Below are 26232 nucleotides of genomic sequence, written 5' to 3' on the forward strand. Positions count from 1 at the left end.
GCAGCCCAATGATTTATCAAAGGTGAACCCTACATTGTTAATTTCATTTCTTTTGTACATATATATACAGACACAAAATAATATAAATAAATGTAACTAATATAAAATACAAGGGTAATAACTGGAAGCTGTCCAATTGGCGAGATTGACTGAAAGAAGTTAATGATTACTAAAATGAGCCCCATTTATTCATTTCCCCCCTAAGTCTGAATCCAGCCTCAAGATTGTGCATTAATCTTGTATGTGTATTTGGACACAGGATCCATAGAATCAATAATAACATATCTAAATCAACATATGTAAGATAAGTTGCCAATCTGCCATTATATATATTTTCATCCTCATATCTTTGGAATGACTCAGATGTATCTATAATAATAAAACAAATTTATTCATTTATTTGTAATTTGGGCAGTTTAAAATCTGAAAAAGATAAAAATATACAAAACCAAAAAGACAAAAAAAGAGAAAAAAAGATCCAATTACTGAGCCCCAATTAAATAATGGGGAAGAAGGTGGTAAATTGAGAAGGGGGGGAGGTTGAATCTGTTATTAAAGTATCAACCACCCATGTGAATCCCCCATCAGAGGCATAAGCCAATGGTCAGAGCCAGGTCTTTAAGCTCTTGCAGAAGGTCAAGCAGGTTGAAGAAGCCAACCTCCCTCCAGAGGAGCAAGATGTTCCAAAGAGCAGGAGTGATATTTTTAGGTATCACCATATTTTAACTGCCAACCTATTATTATGTATTCTGGCTAGTCACCTTTGCCACATAGATACATATTTCAAAATGTGGAAATGATGAATATGCTACATTAATCTGCAATTAGTGTCATGCTGAAATCGTCAAAATTATACTGCAGAGAAATGAGATAATAAAATCAAGTCACTTGTCACTGCAACAAAGGGCTCTGTGAATAGAAGGTCTGGACACTTTTTAAAGCTAATATTTGATTTTAAAATTATAAAAAACTTCTTACCTCTTCCACTTCTACCAACAAATCTTAGATCGTTGAATCTTGCTACTCGATTCTTCATGGCAGCGGTAGCATTTCTGAGTTCTGCAGAGTAGTTTTCATCATTTCCAGCCATAACTGTGACCAAAGTCCCATCAGGGACATCTCCTAAAGCAACCACCTAAAAAAGTAAATGAAAAAAATACTATGTTTTTAAAAAATAATTTGAGTGTATAAACTGATAAAAAATGAAAATGAATTGGAACCACTTTGTACAAACTAAAAATATAGAGATGCAGGAGAATTCAACTAAGCAAAATCAATTTTAGGGCCAAGCAAAATGTGATTTAAACTATGGCTAACACTTCATGAATATTCACAGATACAATGAGTTACGGTAATTTTTATACCAGTTTGATAAATCAGTCAAATAGCTCATTTCATACTTATTAAGTCGTAATTGGTGGGTCTGCACTTCAGACAAAGTCAAAAACAAACAAATCACATAAATGCTTAGTATAGGGTGGGAATCCAGCCACAGATTTCAATGGCACTCTAGACTAAAACTTAATCCATTCTATTTCAAAAATAAATACAGTATGCTAACTTAGCAAAATAGAAAAAGTACAGTAATCCCAAACTGTTATGATTCTGCAATGATAAAAGGGATCTCACACATACACTAATTTCAATGAGACCAACAAGTTGTGTGCAAATGCTGCACATAAATGGTTGGAAAATGTACAAAACCGGCAAGAAAGAAACTATTCAAATTACTCAAGCTGCATCCTGAAAGGACTTGGAGCTACAACCAATATATTATCATTATTGTTTTATGATTCAGTAGATAGTACTGCATACTGGATATACCTCAATAAAGAAGCATCCTTAGAGTACAGTCTCCATTTATATAAATTAATTTAAACAAATTGTTTAAAATAAATAAAAATATATCATTACTATGTAATTACTGAGTTGGGATGACATCTGAAGTACATATAGAATAAAATCCCTGATTTTCAATTCACTTTTTAAAACCAAGTTGAAACCCAAATTCATATAAATGAAAGTGGCTTTGAACATTGACAGATGCAAAGAAGATAACACTACTGTATCTTTTTCCTTTTGTTTCCTGACTAATCAAAGGAACTTACAAATGTTTCCAGGCTAGATCATAAATTAAAATCCGAACTACCACTTCACCACATTCAGACACTCACTTTTCCCCCCATACACTTTTTAATCTCTATATTTGGATCTCTTGAAACAACTGTGCAAATCATTCTGACCCATTTCCAAATTAAATAAAGGCTAGATGCTTACACAATACTATCATTTAATGTTTTGTTTGCTTTTGCCTAAGCATGATATACAGTTGCAACCATCATGGTTTATTGTTGTGAATGAGTCATACTCTAAGACATATCCACCTATCCATGGTTTAAAAATCCTAATTTGACTTTATGAGAATGTTTAGACAGTTGAAAATACATTACCCTGTTCTATAAGGCAATAAGAATAACAACTTTAAAGATTTTTACTATTAACAATATAGTACATGTATCACATTGAAATTGCAGTGAGTTGTCATAAGGAGATTGTCAAACTTGCTTACATAAGATGCTTACTTATGTAATGTGTTAATGAAAAAGGTTTTATCAAATTGTAGCTCTGGTGGCTTCACTCTATATTTCCTCTTGATATGATAGGGAAAGTTTGCACTTTCATTTATGTTTGATTATAAATAGTCTTATGCCTAACTTGCTATAACAATAGTCATCTTATTATTAAACTTACATAACCACTTCCTTTGTAATATATCCTATATGGTATCCAGCCATATGCCCTCCCATGCAGAACTTTAATTTTCACTTTTGTATTTTTTAAATTTCAGAATGTTCTATTATTCCATTGTTACTTTTGAGAGTTTAATTTTACCACAGTTGTACATGGGTATTAAGTGCTAATGGTTTAGTTTATTCACTTTTTTCCATTTCTTTTTTTTTTTGCTGCACTGAATTGCAGTGAACTGAAACTCGTTCAAAATCAATGCAATTTTGTACAACATAAATCAGAACGAAGCCATTGGAAATCACAAAACACCAAGACCTGCAAATAGAAGTGGCAAAGAAATCAAAGATAGCCCCAGTATTAATAGGTATCTTGGGTGCAATCCAAAAACACTTATAGCACTACTTGAACACCATTAGTATTGACAAAATTACTATTAGTCAATGGAATAGCTTGCATCCTGGGACAATACCTTAAATATTATTGAGCACCAACACCTGCCTATTCTTGGGAAACAGTTAATAGGTGGACAAAAATGTCAAATGCAGTCTAAACATCTGGTTGATTATGGGACCAACCATAATTTATTAAATGTAGATGACTCCTACTGATTCAGAGTAGTTTTAGAAATATTTTCTCAATGGAAAGCCACAATCTACTTTTTCACACTTGCCTGCAACTACTCTTTTTGTCTTCCTTTTAAACATATTGGGGATAATAAAATATTCATGAAAAAGTAGACAAATGTTTTAAGTGGAAAATAATGGCAGATAAATTCCAAGACAAATTCAAAATTGTTTAATTGAAATGAGGGAAGCTGTTCAGTAATCAGAATGACCATCCTGATTGGGAGAAATGAGAAGTACTATTTAGGATTGAAGGCTATCTATGGATTTTATAATCCTTTTGTCAGCTGTATCTGAATGTTGTATGTAAACTCAGTCATTCTAAGGTTAAATGTACAGAAGGGGGGTAAATCATGCTATCTACAACTTAATTCATTATCTTTGTTCCATGCTCATATAGTACATTTTAAATATTCAAAATCTTCTTAGTGATCCAAGTATGCAAGAAAATCTGTAAATTGCACAGAGTGGCTGGGAGTCAGACAGCAAATATATTTAATAAATTCATCCTCCTCCTCATTTTGGCCATTGTCTATCCACTGCAGGATAAAAGCCTCTTCTACATGTTACAAACTTGTATGATCCTGTGCTTTTTTTTGCCAATTGGGCCTGCAGTATTAATAAATTATCATTGCTATTATTAGATTTGGAGCTTTTCTGGCTGAAGTTTTTAGACATTTCTAGCATAAATAATTCAAAACAATATGACATTGGGTTTTGCAGCAGTATTCCTCAAGTTACAATGTTTTATTATTTTCAGTGGTGAAAAACAGTTAAACTAAGAAAATTCAGCACAATATTTACAATAAATGGAAAATATTCTAGAAAATATTAATTCTGTGCATGTTTCCTAGTATGTGTGTTGTAGCTCTAAAAAAATCTCAAACGCATTTTTCTGCCCTAAAAGTACTGAGCATATTTGTTAAACTCACCATGTTTATTACATGGTGAAAAATTTCTAGTAAGACCTTAGCAAAAACAAGAAAAGATCTGTAGGCCCAGGAGAATGTGACTGGTAATAAAAGCCTGTAAAAGAGTCAAAGAACACAAACATTTACATTATAAAATAGACTAAACAGATAAGCTAGAACTTCCTGACTGGAGATAGTTAGCATTTGAATTGCTGAGTGTATAAAAATGTTTTTTTTATGCAAACTGGATGGATCAGATGTTTAAAGCAACTGTACTATTAAAGCCTACAAATTGGAATACTGTACAGTATTAAGTTCTCCTTTTAAGAGATTTGAGGCAAAGTAATTTTGTGAGATACTTCATTGTTATCAAATCAAGTAAATAATAAAATTGCCAGAAAACATTTATCATTAATTCTAATTAAAAGCAGAACTAATTGAATATTTGATTTTGAAAGAAAACTTCTACAAATAATAGTTAATTTATTATAGATTGTAAAATGTTTTACAAAATACTGGCAAAAAGCAAACTCCTACTTTTGAAATAATAATTTCACACCATTAATTTCTTCCCTACATTATTCAAATATTTCTGATAAATCCCCATGGACTCAATTTTGGTAAAGGATTTGGTTAGGAGTCTATGAAGGAGTTACTATTAGGAATATTGACAGGTGAAAAATGATTTGATGCTGAATCTTACAGAGCAGCTGGTTGGAGTACAAAAATCCTGAAGAAATGGAATTGAACATTTGCTGGTTTCTTACCTTAGCTACTGCTTTAAAAAAAACCCAAAAACAGGCAGGCGTTCCAGCCAAAATATAGTGATTATTTAGGAGCCGTGCTCAAATTTGAAGATAAAAGAGGAAGCATATTCTGGCGGCTGTAGGGAAGTGAAAAAAAATTGAAGCATAGCCAAAGGTGGTGGTGGGGTGGGGAAGGGAGAGATCCTTGCCTTTTAAGAGCCTCTTGGAAATATTTTTTGAAACATCTGACAACTACTCCGCGGCCTTCTAATTAAGTCGCTCTTTCACGGCGCTACATTTAATCGCTGCTAAGATTACACTGGTGGTATTTTTTTTTTTTTAAAGAAAGAGGAAATAAGCAGTTTTCTGAGACAGTGACTTGCATTCCTTAATGAAGAAACATCCAGGCGTTTCGGTCCAAGATCAGCTGGACTTCCTATACGGTCTAGGCGCAGGACAACAATTGATAGTGATCATAAGATCATTGAAACAGATGCCCATGTGCCGCCTCTATGTTGGTTGAGGCAGGCAGGATTCCCTTGAGTACCATTTGTTGGGGGTCAGGGGAAAGAGTGGGTCTTGCCTTCTCTTTCTGCTCAAGATCCCCATGGACAATTGGTGGGCCACTGTGTGACACAGAATACTGGAATCGATGGGCTTTGGCCTGATTCAGCATGGCTCTTCTTATGTTCTTAAAATGATTCAGTTTTGGCTAGCACCATTCCAATATGGGTTACCAGAGGTAAAATATTCATTTTAACCAACGACATTGTATACTTTCCTTTTATTTTTAGCATTCTTAATGTTCAGTTCCTTCAAATACTATCCCAATACCTATTTTCTTTCCAAGTTTTATTGTTCATATAATACTTCAAGATTTAGATGCTTCTTTCTTCATGATTACTATTTGTTGGGGGTCAAGGGAAAGGGAGGGTCTTGCCTTCTCTTTCTGCTCAAGATCCCCATGGGCAATTGGTGGGCCACTGTGTGACACAAAATGCTGGACTCCATGGGCTTTGGCCTGATTCAGCATGGCTCTTCTTATGTTCTTATAAGTGGGACTCCCAGGGAAAAGGCCAGTCAGCAATTAGCGACGCGGTTGAATCGGTCCTAGCAAGATTGGGCGTGGGAGGGGGGACAGTTTGCACGTGTTGCAATTGTTCGGATCCCGTTCTTAATCCTATACGCTAGCCCGCGATCCTCAAACGGTTCAAGGCATAAGCTGCACGAGCCACCGTCGCGGGAAAGGGGAGGAAGAAAGCAGAAATCATTAACCCACCCAAGACATTGCACAAGAAAAAAAGCACAGGTGGGCTGCTAAGGTGGGACGGTGAGGTGTGGCTCTGAGTGCTAGCGGAGTCCAGCGCAATTCTGCTCCTACACCTGGGCAGGGAGAGAAATCGCGCGCGATCCGGGCGCGATTTTTCTCCCTCCCCAGGTGCAGGAGCAAAATTCGCTGGACTCCGTTAGCACTCAGAGCCACGGGGGCGAGCACTCCTCACCGTCCCACCTATCCAAGTGCATTTAGCAAACCAGACCGGAGTCTTCCTGTGCTAAGAGAAAAGGGTGGAGAAAGGCTCGCGCGAGTGAAGGTAATGTTCCAACTGATTAAAAAAAAAACCTAGCAACAGGTGCGAGCCCATGAAAGGATTGGCGGGAGGTTTTCTAAAGTCAAAGTAGATACCGGATTTGGGCACGTTTCTCATTGTTAGGCTCGCCACTTCCGCTTTTCAAGGAGGAGGCCGAAAAATCATAACACCACCCCCAGCCGCCCCCAGCAACCCGTCCAAAAATGATTTCCGATGGGCTACAAAGTCGTTATTTTGGAAGAAAGCTACGACGCTTTTCTGATATGTATGTATATATATATATATTTCCTTTTAAGAAGTCCCTCTGCCAGATTTGTCCAGGCATGTTGGAGCCTTAACTCATCTGATAAGGTTCTGTTTAACGCTTTGATGGGACATTGATTAGACACGTGTATTAGTAGCCGCTGGCGAGGAGATCGGCTGGAGTTTATGTGAGATCCACGTAGACTTGCAGGTCCAAGCTATGGGTAAACTCTTTTTGAATTGTTAACTCGGGAGGGTCTTCCCCTTTTCGTTCTTGCTTGCACCCAGAAGCTCGTTTATCAATATGGACCAGCTCTCCTCTCCTGACACGATCATTTGTTTCTGAATCCAAGAATGTGCCTGTTGGGTCGCCTCAATTTAAAATTTAGATAACGTCCCACTCGTTGAATCAAAAAAGGGAACAAAGCAAGGTCCCTGCACCGCGGAATTACTAATTGCTTTTAGGGAAGTGCGGCTTCCGCTGCAAGAAGTCTTGGTTTTTAGTTTTAACCAAATTGCAAATACTAGACACCCTACAGCTTTGGGACACAATTCTCAGATATTTTTACAGATGGACAAATTGGAAGGGGAGGCGTTAATTGTTTTGTTCGTTACAAATTCAAGATGCAGAAAAACATGCTCTAGACATGTCCCTTTGGTGGAATTGGATCCTAACATCAATTAAAAGGCTATTAGTTCAAGCACTAATTTTTTTTATTAATGTCATTATGTATATTTTGCTTTCTCTAAGCTGATGTAGCTAAAGCCGTAGGCTGAGTTGTTAAGGAAGTGCCACAATGAAGACAGAGTACAGTACTTTTAAAGTGAACTCTTCTCTTTTACTCGGATTTTTTGAACATGGAGACCTACGGTTTGATATATGAAATAAAAGGAGTTAATACCCCCTGCTTTACCTGTTAACATGTTTAGGAAACTCATTTCATTTAGCTTTTGAAAATTGCTTTGTAAGGAACTTCTAAATTTCCAATTAAGACTCAGAAATTTGAATGCAATAGTCTTTAAAATGATCACAGGAAATCTGATCTGCTTTTAGATCCCACAAGTCTGTCTGAAATTGAGATACACAAAGGGCATGTAGCATGTTACTACTCCATTTGCAGGTATGTCATAGATATTAAGATGAAAGAGCTTAAATATGACAATTAGTTATACATCCCAGTTCTGCTGCTTAACAGAGTTGGAGATACTAGTAATAATTCATTTTGATGTCACTGTCAGCTGGAGAAACGTAGGGAAACTTTTGACTTGGCATGAAATCTTTTGATCTAATCCACCTTCCCTTGAAATATTTTCCAAGATAATTACCTATGTCATAATCTGCTTTCCAAGAACCTCTTGACATTAAATCTTTTGATCTTTCTTGTTGGGCTGGTGCCTGATAGTTGCCCCTGAAGGTAGTGATATAGCAAGAAACCGCACTGCACCTAGAGATTGCTCTTAATATTGTCTGCTTTGGATACAATAGTTATAGTCTCAACATCAAGCTGTTTGGGTTGAATGCATCAAGGTTAGGTAAAACTGGCCACTGGCCAATTGCCATGGTCTCTCCAAGGCCTGCTGACTATTGGAATGCTTGTCATTAATACAAAACTAAATGGTCTTTCCTAGCATCCCTCCTGGCACTTAGGTACTTAGGCAAAAGTGCATCTTCAGAAGTCTACACAGATGGTGTTGACTATGAAGAGCTAAAGTTCAGAGTATATGCTGCCATCTTATATAGTTAAAAAGAAAAATAAGTTTTACAATATACTGGATCAGTCGAGTATAAATTAAAATAAAATCTAGATTTGATGCAGACTATAATGGAACTATATGACATTGCAATACAAAGCCTGTGCATGGAAGTGACCATATTGTGTTGGCAGCATACTCCCAATATAGTTTGAACTTCATATTAAGGTACCTTAAAAACTGGGGATTCTCCTGAAAAAATGCACAAGTTTGTGCTGTAAAATTGCAAAGTTTGTTCCCCATTGGAGGAAGCAGAATTTATTTCACCAAATATTCTTGGAACTGTTTTTCAGGGTGGGAATGCTTGCGCGTTTTGTTAGTAAACCTCATCCATTTCTAAAGCACTTTTCTACATACACGAAAGGGAACGGATTCCTTGGGAACGAGACCCACTGAAAGAAACCAGAAGAGTGGACTCATTCTTCTTGCTACCCTTTCTTGCCCTCTGAAAACCTAGCCCAAATCACAAACGTTTGGCATAGAGTGCGAATGACGAGAAGTCAGTGGCGGCCACTCCGAACAGCAACTTGCACTTTTAAGCTTGCAAAACTAATGACAGCTGTGGGAGTAAGTGCCGTTGTTATCAGTAGATCTGACTTGTGGTTAAGCACTCCTGAATGGCAGGGCTGCAACCCTAAAGTTACGGAGGATACCTCTGGAATCCTCCCTCGGAATTACATCTTCCCGGGTGAATTGGGAGATTGGCTGTCCGTTGCAAAAAGTGACAGAAAAATCGTCTCTCTCTCCCTCCCCCCCGTTACACTCTTTAATATGATCCCGCAATTATCCTTGTGACAATCTTTCTCCCCTCTTCCCAATTCCTTGTCCCCCCCCCCAAATTTCCTACCTTGAAAGCGATGGGCAGGGTCTTGTTGCACCTCCAATGGGTCGGCAGGACGGAGCAGAGGAAGTTGGGGCTGTCGGTGCGGACCAGCTCTCCCGGGTGATCGGCCAAGACATCCACCATGCTGCGGTCTGCGTTTCTCAGCTTCCCCACCAGGGCGCTGCCGCCGTTCTCTTGGTCGACCAGCGGCAGCGCGTCGCTCATCTTGCCCGGGCTCAGAGTGGTGGAGGGCGGCGTGAAGCGGCGGCTGGTGCTGGCATCTACGGGGATACGCATCACAACAAGCCTTTTGAGTGAAAAGGGTCCTCAAGAGGGCTTCGGGTAAAAGCGAGGCGAGCGCAACTCTTCAGCCGGCGGTTCGCGGGAGACCAACATTAAAAAAAAAAAAGGGGGGGGGGGGGAGAGGCTTAGGGTCCCGGTGCAAAGGAAGCGAGGCCACTCCAGGAGCGAATTTGGACCAGCTGGACAGAGCAGGGCAACGCCGGGGCTCCTGGTCCTGCCAGAATTATTAACCCAAGCATTCCAGTTTTTAGGCTGCTCTTCTCTGGAAATCTATGCGCGCTCTTAAAAAATAAAATAAAATAAAAACGGCCTTATAGATTTGGACAAGTTTCTCTGCTCTTCTCCACCCTCCCCCTCGGGAATTTTACCAGTGTTATTAAAATCAAAGGTTCCTTCCGAAAGCCCCCACACTCGAGAAACAGTTTGAAGCTGAGGGAATGTTGGAAGCAACCACCCCCACCACGCAGAAAAAAAATGAGGGAAGGACCTAAACTTTTCAGTAGTTAATTTCCTATTATTATTTTCTTAATTCATAGGCTTCCCCGCCCGCTGCTCCTTATTAAAGGCTGTCTAAGAATTCAGATCAAAACGCATCGGTCTCTGGTCGCAAACGTGGATGGGGGAAAAGAAAAGCGGTTTCCAAAGAAACTGAGGGAGACAGGCTGCAAGAGGACGCGAGCTGAAGTTTTCAAAGGTCAACCGGCATTATATAGTGTACTTCATCAAATATTTACAGCTGATTCTATAGAGAATTTAAACACGACGGAACTCCATTAATGTTCTCCAGCAGCCTCCTTCTCCTCCGCTCCCCCCCACCCTAGCCAGAGCAGCCTTGAACCCGAGTGTGAGGGAGTGAGTAGTTCGCCCCGCGTTGCTCTTAAGCCTTTCTGTCCCGCTTTCGCAACGCTTTGACTGAACGGCTTAGAGAGGCTGCTTGGATTCAAAAGAGTCTTGTACAAGTCCTGAGATGTCAGTGTGCCAACAATCTGAAACGCACCCGGAGGGGAGGGAGAAAGAGAGAGAGGGGAAAAAACACAACCCTTTTTTGTTGGGTTGTGGGTTCTTTCTGTGGTTAAATGTTCGCAGCGATTTTAAGAAGACACGAGTCTTGAAGTCACCCAACACTCTGTTGTGGCCGCCGCGTGAGTCACTGCCAACTGGGGAGGAAAAAAAATAATATCTGAAGTAATATCCCTCCAATTCGCCCACAGGGGCCGGCTTCTCAAGCTATGGTTTAACCGCAAGCAGGTGGAGCTCTGCTTTCGGGACCGCCGCTGGGTTCCCCCCTCATGGTCTCCAGTCCGCCCTTCGCGCGCTCTCCTTTAAACTTTCACCAATGGAGCGTCGTCGTTAAAACTCTGAGGCTTTGAGCGGCCGCAGGTCTCGTTGTTTTCCCTCAGACCGGGGGAGGGGGGCTAAGCGGCGCGCGCGGGGGCCAGTCAAAACAAGGCGCCGTTCCACTGTAAAAAAAAAAAAAAGCAAAACAAGTCCCGTCTCCCCCTCAGAAGTAACGAATAGGCCAAACACTTGGAGCTTGCTCCCGGCGAGAATCCGCGTTCCCACAGCGGAAAAAAGTGTCCGCTTGTTCACCAGATTCCAACGGCAAGCTGCTCCCCGTACAGGCCGGTCTCTCCAGCTGTGTGTGACCTTCTGCGAGGCGCTGTTTGTTTGCTCATGCTGATCTGAAGAAAGCCTGGCTCGCTCGCCCGCCCCCCCCGCCCCCTCCTTTCTCTCCCTCGCGCCTTCTGGCCCTATGAATGGAGATGACTGGAAATGAATTTGCTGTTACAGTAAGGGAGTCCGGAGGAATGTCATTCCCTCAGCTCTTTTGCATAGGGAAGGACGCCACCCAATCAGAGCGCTTTCCGGTACTAATCAGGGCGCGGCTCCAAGCCGCGGGGCTCCTGGAATTGGCTTGTGCGCCGCCGCGAAAGCTACTGTAAAAAATCCCCCAAACAGGGCCTGCGTCTCAATGGGACGCCGCGGTCAGATGGGGGCTTAGACCAAAACGTGTGTGGTGGTGGCGGCGGCTGGCCTTGTGTCAGGGCTGTGGTGAAAGGCAGGCGGGCGGGCGGGCGGGCGGGCGGCAGGGGTGGGATGGAGAAGGGCGCACGCATTCCTCCCCCCCCCCCAGCAACGGTCCTCGAGGGATCAATAAAAGGTCGCGAAAGTAGCACTTATGAGGAGCTCAAGTCATTTGAAGAAACGCGCGTCGCCCAAGGCAGATCCCCCTCAAGAATCAACGGCCGTGCAGAATCTCCTCAGAGGCTCTCTGAGGGGAGCTGCAATTGCCAGAGCTAAGAGAAGAAGGAAGTGCGCCCTGGCTGCGATCAAATGGACAGTTCTTGTATTTATGCCATAGATACGTGTGAAGAAAACTTGCAAGCCCTTCACTCTGCGCATGAGAGCTTCAGGTGGCAAAAAGAGTGAAAAGAAAGGAGAAAGGCCGCTTCCCAAGCCATTTTATTTTGGCTTCATTATCTATATGAAACCCAAGGAAATTAATGTGTGACACTGAGCAGCATGATGTTTGTGGATGTGTGACACTGAGCAGCATGATGTCTGCTGCATTTCTCCCTGCTACGCATCTTCTATAAGTAATAGCAAGCCTTTTAAAAGGGGGAAACTGCACATACTTCCTTTGTACCAGGAGAGCTTAAAAAATGTACCTTCATTTCTACTCATTCCAGGATCTATTGAAAATATAAATTCCTATTTTGCATCTTTTTTTAAAACCAAAGCCTCACGTATCTGGAGATTACAGGCTTATCCTCAAATTTTCCTGACTATGATATAAATATGACCTGTTACTTTTTTAAAAAATGTCATGTCTTGGTGACATGTATCTCATCTTCAGCACACAGCTTGAAACATCTTAAAATTGCACATAGATGGCCACTTTTAAAGTTAACGTTTTCCCCTCTTCCCATGACATATTTTTGACACAGATATAATATAGCATATTTCATCAACAATCTTAACTGCTGATGAAGTCATACTGAGATCTACAGAGTAGCCAGTTTAGACTGCTTTAGTACTTTAATGCAACAGTCTGACAGTCCCATTTGTTCAAATGCTAGGTCACTCCATTCTGTGTTCCTTTGGAGGCATACAAGGTATCTTGCAAAATTTGATGAGAGTCTATAGTCACTGAGACATGTTGTGGCTCAGTTATAAATATAATGTTATTTTCTTAGTTCTTCAGAAAGTCAGGCCTCATTCTGAAAACATTTGGCCCAGGACAGAAAGTGATGTGCTTTCCAGTCCTTTTCCCTTTTCAGAAAATTGAGAACCAAAGTACACAAAAAGAGCTCTTGAGTTGAGCTTAGTTTTAGGAAAAGAAATATCTGGTTTTCCTAGGATATTCTCTCTCCTGTACCTTAAAGCAGGGGTCCCCAACCTTGGCAACTTCCTCAGCTTTGGCTGAGGAATTCTTGGAGTTGAAGTCCACAAGTCTTAAAGTTGCCAGGATGCCTTAAAGTACAGAAGCCCACTACACATTCTAGTTTCCAACTGTGAGTGAAAGATGCAGGACAACAATGTATACAGCACCCTGTGAGGCTGAAAAATGCAAGAAATTTACAAAAATAGCTCAGAATATGAACCCAGGTTTCCCAATAAGCAGGACTATATTCACTCCTTCAAAATTTGTCTTATTTTTCATGTAGCCCAGCAGTTGCACCTTGTTTGATCCTATAGTTTTACAAGTTTACAGTTATTTAAGGCTTTTGTTTCTCTGACAGTTTTTGAAATAAGTAATAATAATTAGAGTGGGGATTTCCAGAGTGGGGAAGAATGACAGTGATAATGCAATAATCATCTTTTTGGTTTGAGTGTCCTAGTTTTTTAGAGGCAGATTGTTTTATTTCTATACTGTAATATGCTAGGGGACACTTTAAAACATTATAGAATCCTTAGATTTCCATTTGTCTATGTCCTGATATCATACATCAGGGAGAATTTATAGCCAATTGAACACAGGATCAAAATTATATTTTTTACCATTCTTTTTAAAAGCACATACAGGAAGAGCTATATTCTACTAATATTCTGATTTCTTCACTGATCAAATTCACTATCATCCCTCAATTTAACCTCCATTTCACAAGAATATGGTTCTCACAACAAATTAAAGGGAAAAGCCTTCAACAATAAAAGTGTACATGGTATCATTTACCTGTTACTCTCCCGTGTCATGGACACATGAGAGACTCTTAACATGTGAATTCAAAATGTATGCTGTCTTGGATGAATCTACTTTAGTTGATGTTGGTCACATGATCTAGATTAATGGGATTCAAGAAGCTGTCTATTTTGATGTCATGTAAAATGATTCTTCAAAACCTGGTATGCAGGAGCTAAATATGGCATGTATATACTATTGTTTATTTAACATTTGATCTCAGTGTATTATATGAAAATGGGCCAGGTTGTTGCGAGAATGACTATACAAAACTCACAGGCACACAATTCTCTAAATGAAGAGTAAGAAAACACAGATTTTCCAAATAGCACTTATACACCACTTTACAGTATTTTACATCCCTTTCTAAGCAGTTTACAGAACCGTCATTTTGCCCCCAACAATTGGGTCCTCATTTTACCCACCTCAGAAGGATGGAAATCTGAGTCAACTTTGAGTCTGGTGAGAGTTGAACTACCAGGTTGCAGTACTGCACTCTAACCACTGTGCCACTGAGGCTTAATAATTGCACAAATGATGTGTGGCTGTTATATGCAGAAAATATCATTAAATCAATTCTGGAATCCTAAATTAGAAAGATCTGGAATTACAGCATGTTAACTGTCTAAAGTATTGTTAGAATTATTAATATTGTAAAGATATGCAATATCATTCTACTCTTTTTGTTTATAGGACTAATGAAGAGAAGTAGCACTATAAGGCCTCTGTATCTAGTTGTTCAAAACAAATAGCAATAGCACTTAGATACCACTTCACAGGGCTTTTCAGTCCTCTCTAAGCAGTTTACAGTGTAATATATTGCCTGCAACAATCTGGGTCCTCATTTTACTGACCTCAGAAGGATGGAAGGCTGAATAAACCTTGAGCTGGTGAGAATTGAACTAATTGAGCAGAATTAGCCAGAAGTAGTGCATTCTAACCACTGCACCACCACTGTGTCTCAACTAAAAGTACACATAGCTACTAATCTCTTGTAAATACTGGAAATTTGGTTGACGGCATTTTCCCATTAAAATAGGGGATACTAAGGAAAAATTACAGAAGCAGACAATATAACACTTTTCCCCCCCAAAAGGCAAGGATTATAGTCTATAGCCCTCACCAATCAATATTATGCTTTAGAATCTGCTGTTGTATAAATGGGCACGCTTACTGTGGATAAACATGTGAAAGGCATTGGGTTGGTAAAGGCAGCACAATTACTTTTGTTCCTCTTTTTTTGTAGAAAATCCTGTTAGATGTGGCAAAGTATCTAAATGATTCATGGTGTATCCATGGTAAGCAATCACTAACCAGTAATGTGACCCTCAGTGGGGGCAGCATTTACCTAAAACAGAAACTATTTCATTTCATAAATGAATGAAGTCATCCAATGAATAATAGCATAATAATCATTTTTACAGACATTAACAAGGAAAGGGAACAAGAGGAAAGTTCTGCAAAATTTGATGGAGTGGGGGGGGGGGAAGGCAGGCATGTTCTGTTGAAACCGATTTCTTGCCACTTTATATTACATCAATCTACAAAGTACTGCAACATTTATTATTATCAATTATTAATTTAAATTTATTGGCTGCTCAACTCTATTGGCTGATGCCTATTACAGCTTATACTATAACGTACTGTATACTTTAGTCCGATCCTGTGGTTCTATTTATGCTGCGATAAACTAACTTTGTTTGGAAACCACCACTAATTTGGATACTCAAAATGTCATCTCTCCTTTCTCATTTGACTACCTTTCCAAAGCAAGTGCACCAGATCCAGGGAAGAGTGAGTCTTCAAAATTAAGTAAAAACTGATTGAAGGCTATTTCAGCCCATTGCAAAAGTTATACAATTTATATTAATACAACCCTACTCTTTTATACTGACATTTCATATTCTGTTTATATCATACAAGATAATGACATACTGGCAATGAGAAATTATAAGAGTTTTTCCTCTTCATTTCTTTTGCACAGGTTCACCTGGTGCACCAATTGCGATCCTATTTGGATCAGGAGGCTCTTCTCACTCATGCCCTTATTACCTCATGGTTAGACTATTGCAATGCACTCTACATGGGGCAACCCCATTTCCTCCCACTTATGACTGTATGACTGTAACTTGTTGCTTGTATCCTTACAATTTTTATTAATATTGTTTCTTCATTGCTTATTTGACCCCTATGACAATCCTTAAGTGTTGCACCCCATGATTCTTGACAAGTCTATCTTTTTCTTTTATGTACACTGAGAGCATATGCACTGTTGTGGTTCAGCCTGAGCCAGATCAAAGACCAGCTGCGTCTCTGCTGGCTCCATGCCCGGAGGAGGCTGAGAGCGGAGAGGAGAGTTGTTTGCAGTCGGACAGTGCAGACGGCAGTCACGAAAGTGACGCTGATGCAAGACCTAGGAGCCCTGGGGAAGGGCTATCTCCAGCAAGTAGCTTTGATTCCCTGGTGTCCCTGGACGCACAAGCTATCATTAGTATGCGGCAGAGACGCATAGCTCAAAGGAGAAATCAACTGCGTAGATATTATCAGCATTGAATGAGGAACACCAGGGGGTTGGGTGTGGTCCTCATTAGCAGGGAAGGGTTTATAAGGCATGAGAACCATTCTGGCAGCGTGGAGTGTTATCAAAGGGGAGTTGGTGTTATTTGCATTTTCTCTCAGCATTTTTGTTCCTGGCTCGTGGCCCAGCAGCCTTGAAGACTGGTGGGAGGTGTGTGTCTGTTAGCTCAACAGCCTTGTCTGGCATTAAGGATCCTGTTTTTCTGTATGAACAATTGCCTTCGTGTATCTATTTGGATTTCCAGTGTTTTCCTGATCTGTAAAGACATTTTCTGTTGGCTGTGCTTGGATTCAACTGGTGTGTCTGGCTTATCTTTTTGGGTTGGTCATAGCTTCCGGAGTGACCCAGACAGAACATGCATCAAAGACAAATTCCTTGTGTGTTCAATCACACTTGGCCAATAAAGAATTCTATTCTATTCTTTAAAAAAAAAGTGTTCAGAGACTACAACTGGTTCAGAATACAGCCACATGAGCTTTTGTGGGTGCACCTAGATGTGTACACCCACGTCACACCAACGCTTCATGAGCTGCTCTGGTTCCCAATCAGTCTCTGGACGCAAAGCCCTACATGGCTTCGAGCCAGAGTATGCTCGGGACCGCCTTTTACTGCATAGTTCCCAGTGACTGATAAGGGCCCACAGTATTGGCCTTCTCCGGGTCCCATCAGGTAAATAGTGTCAGTTGGAGAGGCCATTGGGGAGGGCCTTCTTTGTGGTGGCTCTGGCTCTCTGGAACCAGCAACCTCCAGAGATCTGTACTGCCCCCAGACCTGGCTTTTCCGGCAAGCCTGGGGTGGTTGATCAGATGATGCATCATCTAGATCCGGCCATAAAGAATACGCATGATTTTTTATGGGTTTTTAATTATCTTTTTAAATTGTTCCTTTTAAAGATATTTTAATTCAAATATGTTTGTTCTTTTTGACTGTGAGCCGCCCAGAGTCCTTAGGGAGTTGGGCGGCATACAAATAGAACTAATAAATAAATAAATTTCATGGAAGGCAAAACTAAAGCCCTTTGGGATGGGTAGGTGGGCAATAGATAACCGGAGAAAGGAAAGCTTGCAAACCCTCCTTTCTTTAAATCCCTGGGGGGGGGGGCCACGGAGGAAAGGCGTGCATGGAAGACGGGAAGCTGTTTCCCAAGAGAATAAAGAAGGAACGTTAGTTTAGCAAAGTCCGTTGCATAAATCTGCAACATGGAAGAAACCACAGAAGTCTGGTGTGGGGGCAGGGAGGAGGGAGATGGTCTGATGCAATCTCAAAGAGGAAGCGCCTTTAAAAGAAAGAAAGAGAGGGGGGGGGGGAAAGCTTGTTATTTCTTGGTTTCTCTAGCTGCCCACAGTTGGATTGAGCAATGGGTCCGGAAACCTCAAGCCAAGGCGGCTTTTGAACGCCTCGGAGAGCTTCTCGTCCCGCAGGCACCCGGAGCGGACGCCAGAGGGGGCTCGAAGCCTTTGACCTTCCCTGGCGGAGACAAAGCGGGATGGGCCCTTCAAAGACAATTGAGAGGTGGTCGGGGAGAAGACAATCCCGTCTCTTTGGGGTCTCCCCCCCGAGATCCTTGGCTGCCTACGCCTGGATTTAATGGGTACAAAAGAGGCGATAATCTCAGCAGAGAGAAGACTGAATTTTTACTCCGGTTTTACTCTGGGAGTTCCAGTGCGCGCTCTTTCGCAAAAGCAACCCTCCCGCCTCCGCGTAAACTCTTTACTGTACCTCCACCTCTGCAGCAGTTAAAGCAAGCAGGGCAAGGAGAAAAAAATAAAAATGAAACCGAGGCTGGCTGATTCACCAGGCAGAACCCCCCTTGGCAGGACAAACTAATCCGAGCGATTAGCGGTGGGATCTAATCTCGAGAAGACTCGACTTTTACATTCTCTCGTTTGCGTTGACAACCGCCGCAAAAGAAGAGGAGTTTTGCAGGAACGGCGCCTGGGGGGGAAAAAGCTGTCATCGGATGGAATCAGGCCGTCAGCCTTTAGGGCGGGACCGAGTCTGAAACGGGACGAACCGGAGTTTTTCCTCCCCTGAATAGAAGGGGAAGAACCCAGCCGGAGGCCCCCGGGAGCTCTCCTGAAAGGGAGCGTGGGACTGAAAGCGCGCACGGCAGCCGTGGGTAATGGTTTCCCTTTGGCCGTCGCTAGTGACTTTAGCTCAGAGGTCTTCAAAAACTTGGCAACTTTGAGACTTGTGGACTTCAGCTCCCAGAATTCTCCAGCCAGCAACGCTGGCTCGAGAATTCTGGGAGCTGAAGTGCACAAGTCTTAAAGTTGCCAAGTTTGGGGACCCCTGCAAAGTTTAGCTCAGGAGCCGAATTGCTCATCTTACTCCCTCCAACCGATTTAAGCCATTAAGCACTTCAAAGAAATCGTCCCTGTCCGCCCTAGAATGGCAGGGATTGGTGCCAAGGTCGCCATGCCCTATGGGACATTCAAAAGAAGCCAAGAAGCGCAGTCGCCTCCCCAGGGCGCGTAAAGGCCAGAGGGCAAGCAAGACTGGGCGGATCCCGAGAGGGCTTCCTTCTAGATTCCCCAGAGAATCCGCTATGGTCGCAGAGAATCGGGAGGACTGAAAGCCGCGATGCCCCTGGTTCTCCTTTGCGAATAAGCCAGAATTGTTTCCACTTGTGCCGCGCGAAAAAGCCACAAACCATGTTTACCAAACCACAATGGCTGAGATTCCCCTCTCGTGCTAACCGTGAATCACAATTTACAAACCACAAGTGGTTCACACCACAAGCTAAAGCAGAACCAGTCAATCCCCAATGTGGTTTTTCTCACAATAATCCACTTGGCTCCAGCGTGTGTTTGGCTACAACTCCCATCCTCCTCCCACCCTGGCATAGGTTGTGTAGTCCAACGCATTTGAAGAGCATCTTGGTTTATTCTCTGCGAAGGCCTTGGAAAAAAATCACTTGCATTTCAAGTCCCAAGCCCAAACTCTTTACTTAGACCTTCTTCGTAGTTCTATGAGATAAGGAAGTGAAACAGATCATCCCCCTTAAATTGGGACGCGGGAGGAAGAGTGAGGACAAGGGCTTGGTGGAACATCCTTAGGAAGTTCATGAATGCCAACACGGTTGATAATGGGGATGGTGGGTAACATTTTCGGAGAGGGGCGGCATACAAATCTAATAAATTATTATTATTACTATATTATTATTATTTTAAAAAGGAACCAACTACTTAAGATCGTCCCATCTTTGTAAAATTCGATTTTAGTTGCGGAAATGGTTCCCTTTGAAGTCAGTCAGTCAGTCAGTCAGTCAGTCAGTCAGTCAGTCTGTCTGTCTGTCTGTCTGTCTGTCTGTCTGTCTGTCTGTCTGTCTGTCTGTCTGTCTGTCTACCCATCTACCTAATGTATGTGCCGCCCATCTCCTCAAGGACTCTGGGCTGCTATTTTCTGACCAGTTAGGACACATAGGCTGCGCATTTCTTCCGAGGTCTGACAAAGTACCCAGAGTCACTGAAGCAATGGGCCGCCTTTGTGAAGGAGCGGGAAGCCGACCGGCCCTTGAAAGCAACTCGGGCTCAGAAGGGGCGCTTGCTTCTCAGGGCCCAGGGATGGGTATGTAGTTTCGGGGTGTGTGTGTGTCACTACGTTCCCCTAAAATCAAAGGGAGGCCAGTTGGGACTCAAATGAATCTACCAGGAAAGTCGACAGTTTAACAATTCGGGCCATCGAGCCGTCGGAGCGCCACGGGCTTTCCCGCGAGAGCTCCACCAATCCCAAAATCCCCGAAATTGGATTTCAATGAAATTGAAATTTGGTAGCCTTTCAAAATCACTTTCGCTTTTTCACCGAGCCGTAAATTGCCGCAGCGCATATTGCAGCGTAATTCGCTTCCAATTGATCAAGGAGTTACTGCATCCAAATTAACGCGCCTCGTGTTGGCAAAATGTCTTGTCCTAGCATCCCACTAAATGGCATTTAGACTTATATACCGCTTCATAGTGCTTTGTTTTTTAAATGGGGAGGGTGTGTGTGCCGGGGAGGGACGGAAAGGAAATAGCGGCGAATTTCTTCCCATCTCCGAAGTAATTCGAGAGCATCTTCTAAGGTTTTTTTTTTAGCTTTTAGCTTTTTAACCTTGACGTTGGGCTGATGGCTTTAAAAGGGGGGGGGGCAGATTCTGATAGGCTTGGGAGGGTGGCAAAGCTCAGGCAACTGCTCCTTTATTATCTCGAGTTCCGAGGGTGCTTATATTCCCACTTCCAATTGAATTGTCCCCCGTTTTCCCGGGCAACGCCACTTTTTAGCAAAGCGCGTCTACGTGTTTTTTCCCCTTTCGATTTTCGGGGAGCGGCACATCGCGTGTCTTTCGCGTCCCGGCGTTATTCGGCTCCCTCCCCCAACCCGTCAGCCTCGGTTGGGAAAGGACCTCTCTTCCCTAAACCGAGGCATTGAACCTAAACCAACCCTCCATCCCTTGAAAATTCATATCAAACGAAGCGGGTGCTTTAGCAAGCCAAAAAATAAAAATAAAAACCAGCCATTCCTCAGTTCAAATGCGAAGGCCAACGGTTAGTTAACGTTTCTCAGGTTTTGGGGTTTGACTTTTTTTTTTCCTTCCTGGGTTTCCCCAAAGTCAGATCAAATCCCACCCTCGTCGCCAACTCTGCGTCGAATCACCGAACTTAAGTTTTTCAGGGTTGCCCGTGAAAAAGGAAACCAACATTTGGCCGAGATGAACTGGAAAAAGGGCGAGATCCGGAGGCTTTGGTTGACTCAGGCGCAACTCCAGGGGTGTTTTCCAAGGAGGCGCCTACAAAAAAACCTTCCGGCGCTTCAAAGGCTGAGAAAGTAGCGCCACGAGGGCCAGAAATTCGCCTCGCAAAAACAACGCTTTGGGGAAACGCCGGAAAGGCCGCGTTTGACGAGGCGCGGGCGGGTAAAATCGACAGTGACTTCAATTCAGTTTAATCATTGCGAGGTGCCAGAAGAATGAAAAGGGAAACCGCAAAATCTTTAGGCTAACTAAACCCTGCCCTGGAAGGTGTGTGTGTGTGTGTTAGACTAGATGACCTCCAGGGCCTCCTTTCCGATTCTGCGTCGCCTTTCCCTCTCCAGAGGTCTGAGCTGGGTTGCCCAGACGGAGAAAATCCTTTATAGCAGGGGCGTCCAACCTTGGCAGCTTTAAGCCTGGCGGACTTCAACTCCCAGTACTCCCCAGCCAGCTTTGGACTTCAACTTCCAGCATTCCTGAGCCAATCATGCCAGCTCAGGAATTCTGGGAGTTGAAGTCCGCCAGGCTTAAAGTTGCCAAGGTTGGAGACCCCTGTTTTATAGTCTTTTTTCCCTTAAAATAAAGACTATAACCTTAGGTCAGGGATAGGCAAAATTGGCTCTTCATTGACATGTGGACTTCAACTCCCAGAATTCCCGAACTGGCATGCTTGGCTCAGGAATGCTGGAAGTTGAAGTCCAACAAGTCATAGAAGAGCCAACCTTGCCTACCCCTGCCTTAAGTAAAGAAAAAGCGACGTCATAAACCCTTGGCTCATTCAACAGGAGAGCAAAAAAAAAAGTGGCGGAAGCTCTTGGAGCAGCGAAATATTTATCCTTGACTTCGCGTTTGCACGATATTGACAGCTGTCTTTTAAGGGCAAAGGCGAGGGCTTCGAATCCCTCCGCAGAATGCGTTATTTGGGGGCAAATCCCACTTGAAACGTCGAGACACGCTTTTTTTTTTAGGATTGCAATTTGCGCACCGTGGAGCTTACAAATAGAAGGCTCGCCTTGCAACTTCAGCGGCTTAGCAAGGCGTTAGGAACCATCCGAGATTCGCAGGGGACGTTGTTCCCGTTGACCCGCTCTCTATACAGCAATAGCAATAGGATCTAGACTTATATACCGCTTCATAGCGCTTTTACAGCCCTCTCTAAGCGGTTTACAGAAACAGCATAATGGGGCGTTTGTGGCGACGCGTGGAAACAAACCGGTGCGGAAAAAAACGTATATAGAGCAATCCTATAGAGCAGTGATTTTCAACCTTTTTTGAGCCGCGGCACATTTTTTACATTTACGAAACCCTGGGGCACATTGAGCGGGGGGGGGGGGGGGATAAAAAAAGTGTGGACAAAAAAATTATATCTCTCTCTTCCTCCCCTTCGCTCTATTTCTTTCTCCCTCCCTCTTTCTCTCCCTTCCTTCCTCTTTCTTTCTCTTCCTTCCTCTCTTTTTTGCTCCCTTTCTCCCTCCCTCCCTCTATGTCTTTCTCTCTCTCTCCTTCCCTCTCTCTCTTTCTCTCTCTCTTTCTCTTGTTCTCTTTCTCTCTCTCTTGCTTTCTTTCTCTCTCTCTTATTCTCTTTCTCTCTCGCTTGCTTTCTCTCTCTCTTGCTTTCTTTCTCTCTGAGCTTCGCGGCACACCTGACCATGTCTCGCGGCACACTGGTTGAAAAACACTGCTATAGAGGGCTTTGGATATTTATCTCATTTTTTTAAAAAAAAATCCCACCTGGCATTTGAAAGCAGGGGCTACGGGAAGGACCCTTCCGGCCACCACCTGAACTGTTCCTCCCCCTCGGGATAAAAAATGTAAGGAGTAAAAGGAGTGCGGAGTGAGGACACAGACAGGCAGGTATAGGGAATGAATAAACAAGAAAAAAACTTATTCCGAACACAATGGAATTGATACACTTTCCAAAGCAAAAATAAGAGCAAGCCAGATAAACATTTTTAAAGAAGCAAAGCTAACCAAATTTTTCCCCAATTGCCACTTTTTATTTGTGACTTTTCTAGCATATTCCCCTTTTCTTTGGTTTTTGTTAAAGGCAAGATCAAATTGCAGTTAATTTAAACAAGTGTATTAGGATGGCTTTCTTTCTTTCTTTCTTTCTTTCTTCCTTCCTTCCTTCCTTCCTTTCTTTCTTTCTGTCTTCCTTCCTTCCTTTCTTTCTTTCTTTTTCTTTTTTCCTTCCTTCCTTCCTTCTCTGCCTGTCTCTCTCTCTCTTTCTTTTTCTTTCTTTCTCAGTTAAAATCTCTTTGCTATTACAACATGCTTCTGTCACAGAAGATTACCGGGATGCAAAGCATCTAGCTTTTAGGTAATGTTGTTAAGCCAAACCTTAGGAAATTTGAGAAATCAACAAATGACTTTTAAACCCGGACATATTGTGGGGGGAGAGAAATTGAAACATGGATGTAACTGAAGCCTCTGTTATGGCATGCTGGTACTGTACGGTATGTGCTACATTAGACCGAGTGATTGAATGCCATTAGAAGGCATGTGGTATTGAATAGATTTGGCGGTGATGAGATTTATTTTGGTAGAAGCAACAAACCAATACATCCCCAGTCATGGCTATGAAAACACTAACATCTGTGTATCTATCTGTCCCAATCTGTTCCATCCTGGTAAAACATATTTTCCCTCTCATTTTCAGCCATTGTGGGCCAATAGGATTGTCTGGGAATTATCGGAACATCAGTCTGGTCTGGATATGAGTCTGGGAATGCTAATGGATACTATCCATCCATAGCTTTATTTTGTCAGTCATGTTCATAAGAAGGAAGAAGACATTGTTTTTTCTGAATACTAAAGACAATTGCTCCCCCCCAAAAGTGCAATGATTTTAATGAGACATGCAATAAGGATGATGGTATTTCCATCCTCACCCAATAACTACTGATTGTGAACCCATATGATTGCCCATTTCAACTGTGTCATATTCACTCTAAAATATGACTCAGGATGATGACTGCAGAAAACAAGAGCTTCTATGGCAGGTAAAGTCAGTGTGTAGACTGAAAACAACAATCTTAAGAGAGTATCATTTGGATCAAGGGTCTCCAAACTCGGCCGCTTTAAGTCTTACAAAGCTGGCTGGGGAATTCTGGGAGTTAAAGTCCACAAGTCTTAAAGCGGCTGAGTTGTCCAAAGTCTTTGTCTTGTTTGGGTTCCTGCAGCCTCACTGTATTTATGCAACATTGTCCAAGCAACTGTATAACATTAAACATACAGTAACTATGGTATTCTATTATGATTGCAACCTGACAGTGAAGTCCTCATACTAAGAAAAATGGAGACAGAGAGGAAATCGCTGACACATCTTTAGTTAACAACATACTTCAAATTCAAGTTCAGAAATACGTTGAGTTGGTTCATTGCGATGCTATGGCCCACAGATGTTCCTTAAGTAATAAAAAAAATTGGCCTAATGTGATCAACACACATCCAGTGAGACTCTATATTTGTGATACTTTTCCCATTCAGAATATGAACAGAGTGTATGTTCCCATGCTGTAAAACACAATGATTTCAAAAGAGGCTGTTCTCCCATATAAAGACAAACTAGACCTGATATATGCAGATTACATGTTACGTGCATAATTCAATTAAGCAAACCAGTTTCAGAAAAGTGCAAGATTAAGTGTAAATAGTAAAAATTAGCCAGAGGAGTTAACAATGTTCTCTCTTCCATCAGATTCTTGTTTTAAATCATCCCTTTTAAAAACTTTTAAGTAAATTGATTTATTATAGATTACAGTTAGTTCTTGATTTATGACCAATATTGAGTGGGTTCCGGATTTCTGCCGATTTGCTCAGAGATGCGCTAAAAAAAAAGATGACCAGAGATTCAGCTCGGGGGCATGGCAGGCCTGGGTCACTGCAGGTTCCAGTGACCCAGGCCATCAAATTACTACAGGTTCTATAGAACCGGTCCAAACCAGTAGGAACCCACCTCTGATTTTGTCCTATTTTATGACCTTTCTTGCCACAGTTGTTAAATGAATCATTACAGTTGTTGAGGTATATGGTTGTTAAGTGAATCTGGCTTAACATAGAAACATAGAAGACTGACGGCAGAAAAAGACCTCATGATCCATCTAGTCTGCCCTTATACTATTTTCTGTATTTTATCTTAGGATGGATATATGTTTATCCCAGGCATGTTTAAATTCTGTTTCTGTGGATTTATCAACCACGTCTGCTGGAAGTTTGTTCCAAGGATCTACTACTCTTTCAGTGAAATAATATTTTCTCATGTTGCTTTTGATCTTTCCCCCAACTAACTTCCCTGAAGACTTTATTTATGGCTATTCCAGTGTCCCAGGTTCATGTGATCTCCTTCTACAAATGGATATCACATGACCCTGGGTAACTGGAACCATCATAGATATGGACCAGTTGCCAGGCATGCAAATTTTCATCACACAATCATGGGGATGCCGCAACAATGTTAAGTGTGAAAAATAGTCATTAGTCGCTTTTTTATAAGCTGAGGCCTGCTTATTTATTTATTTATTTATTTATTTATTTATTTATTTATTCATTCATTCATTCATTCATTCATTCATTCATTCATTCATTCATTCATTTATTTATTTATTTATTTATTTATTTATTTATTATTTGGATTTGTATGCCGCCCCTCTCCGAAGACTCGGGGCAGCTCACAACAAGTGCAACAAATCATAAATAATCCAATTAATTAAAAAAATTAAAGATTTAAAAACTCCCATATACTAACAGACACACACACAAGCATACCATGTATAAATTAAACATGCCCAGGGGGAGATGTTTCAATTCCCCCATGCCTGACGGCAAAGGTGGGTTTTAAGGAGTTTACGGAAGGCAGGAAGAGTAGGGGCAGTTCTAATCTCCGGGGGGGAGTTGGTTCCAGAGAGCCGGTGCCGCCACAGAGAAGGCGCTTCCCCTGGGTCCCGCCAACCGACATTGTTTAGTTGATGGGACCCGGAGAAGGCCCACTCTGTGGGACCTAAT

At 42.0% G+C, this 26232-nt stretch overlaps 1 protein-coding gene across 1 annotated transcript in view; it reads right to left on the reverse strand.

Annotated features, from left to right (window-relative positions):
* RUNX1 (RUNX family transcription factor 1) overlaps window positions 1-26232 on the reverse strand; it is a 231632-nt gene that overhangs the window by 95818 nt on the left and 109582 nt on the right. Inside the window, exons 2-3 of the mRNA XM_070750387.1 lie at window positions 9460-9716; window positions 979-1135 (exon numbers count right to left, since the gene is read on the reverse strand). Of these exons, the coding sequence (XP_070606488.1) occupies window positions 979-1135; window positions 9460-9716 (414 nt within the window). The remainder of the gene's footprint in view (window positions 1-978; window positions 1136-9459; window positions 9717-26232) is intronic.

This window comes from Erythrolamprus reginae, chromosome 4 (assembly GCF_031021105.1).
Source record: "Erythrolamprus reginae isolate rEryReg1 chromosome 4, rEryReg1.hap1, whole genome shotgun sequence".
Lineage (NCBI taxonomy): Eukaryota > Metazoa > Chordata > Lepidosauria > Squamata > Dipsadidae > Erythrolamprus > Erythrolamprus reginae.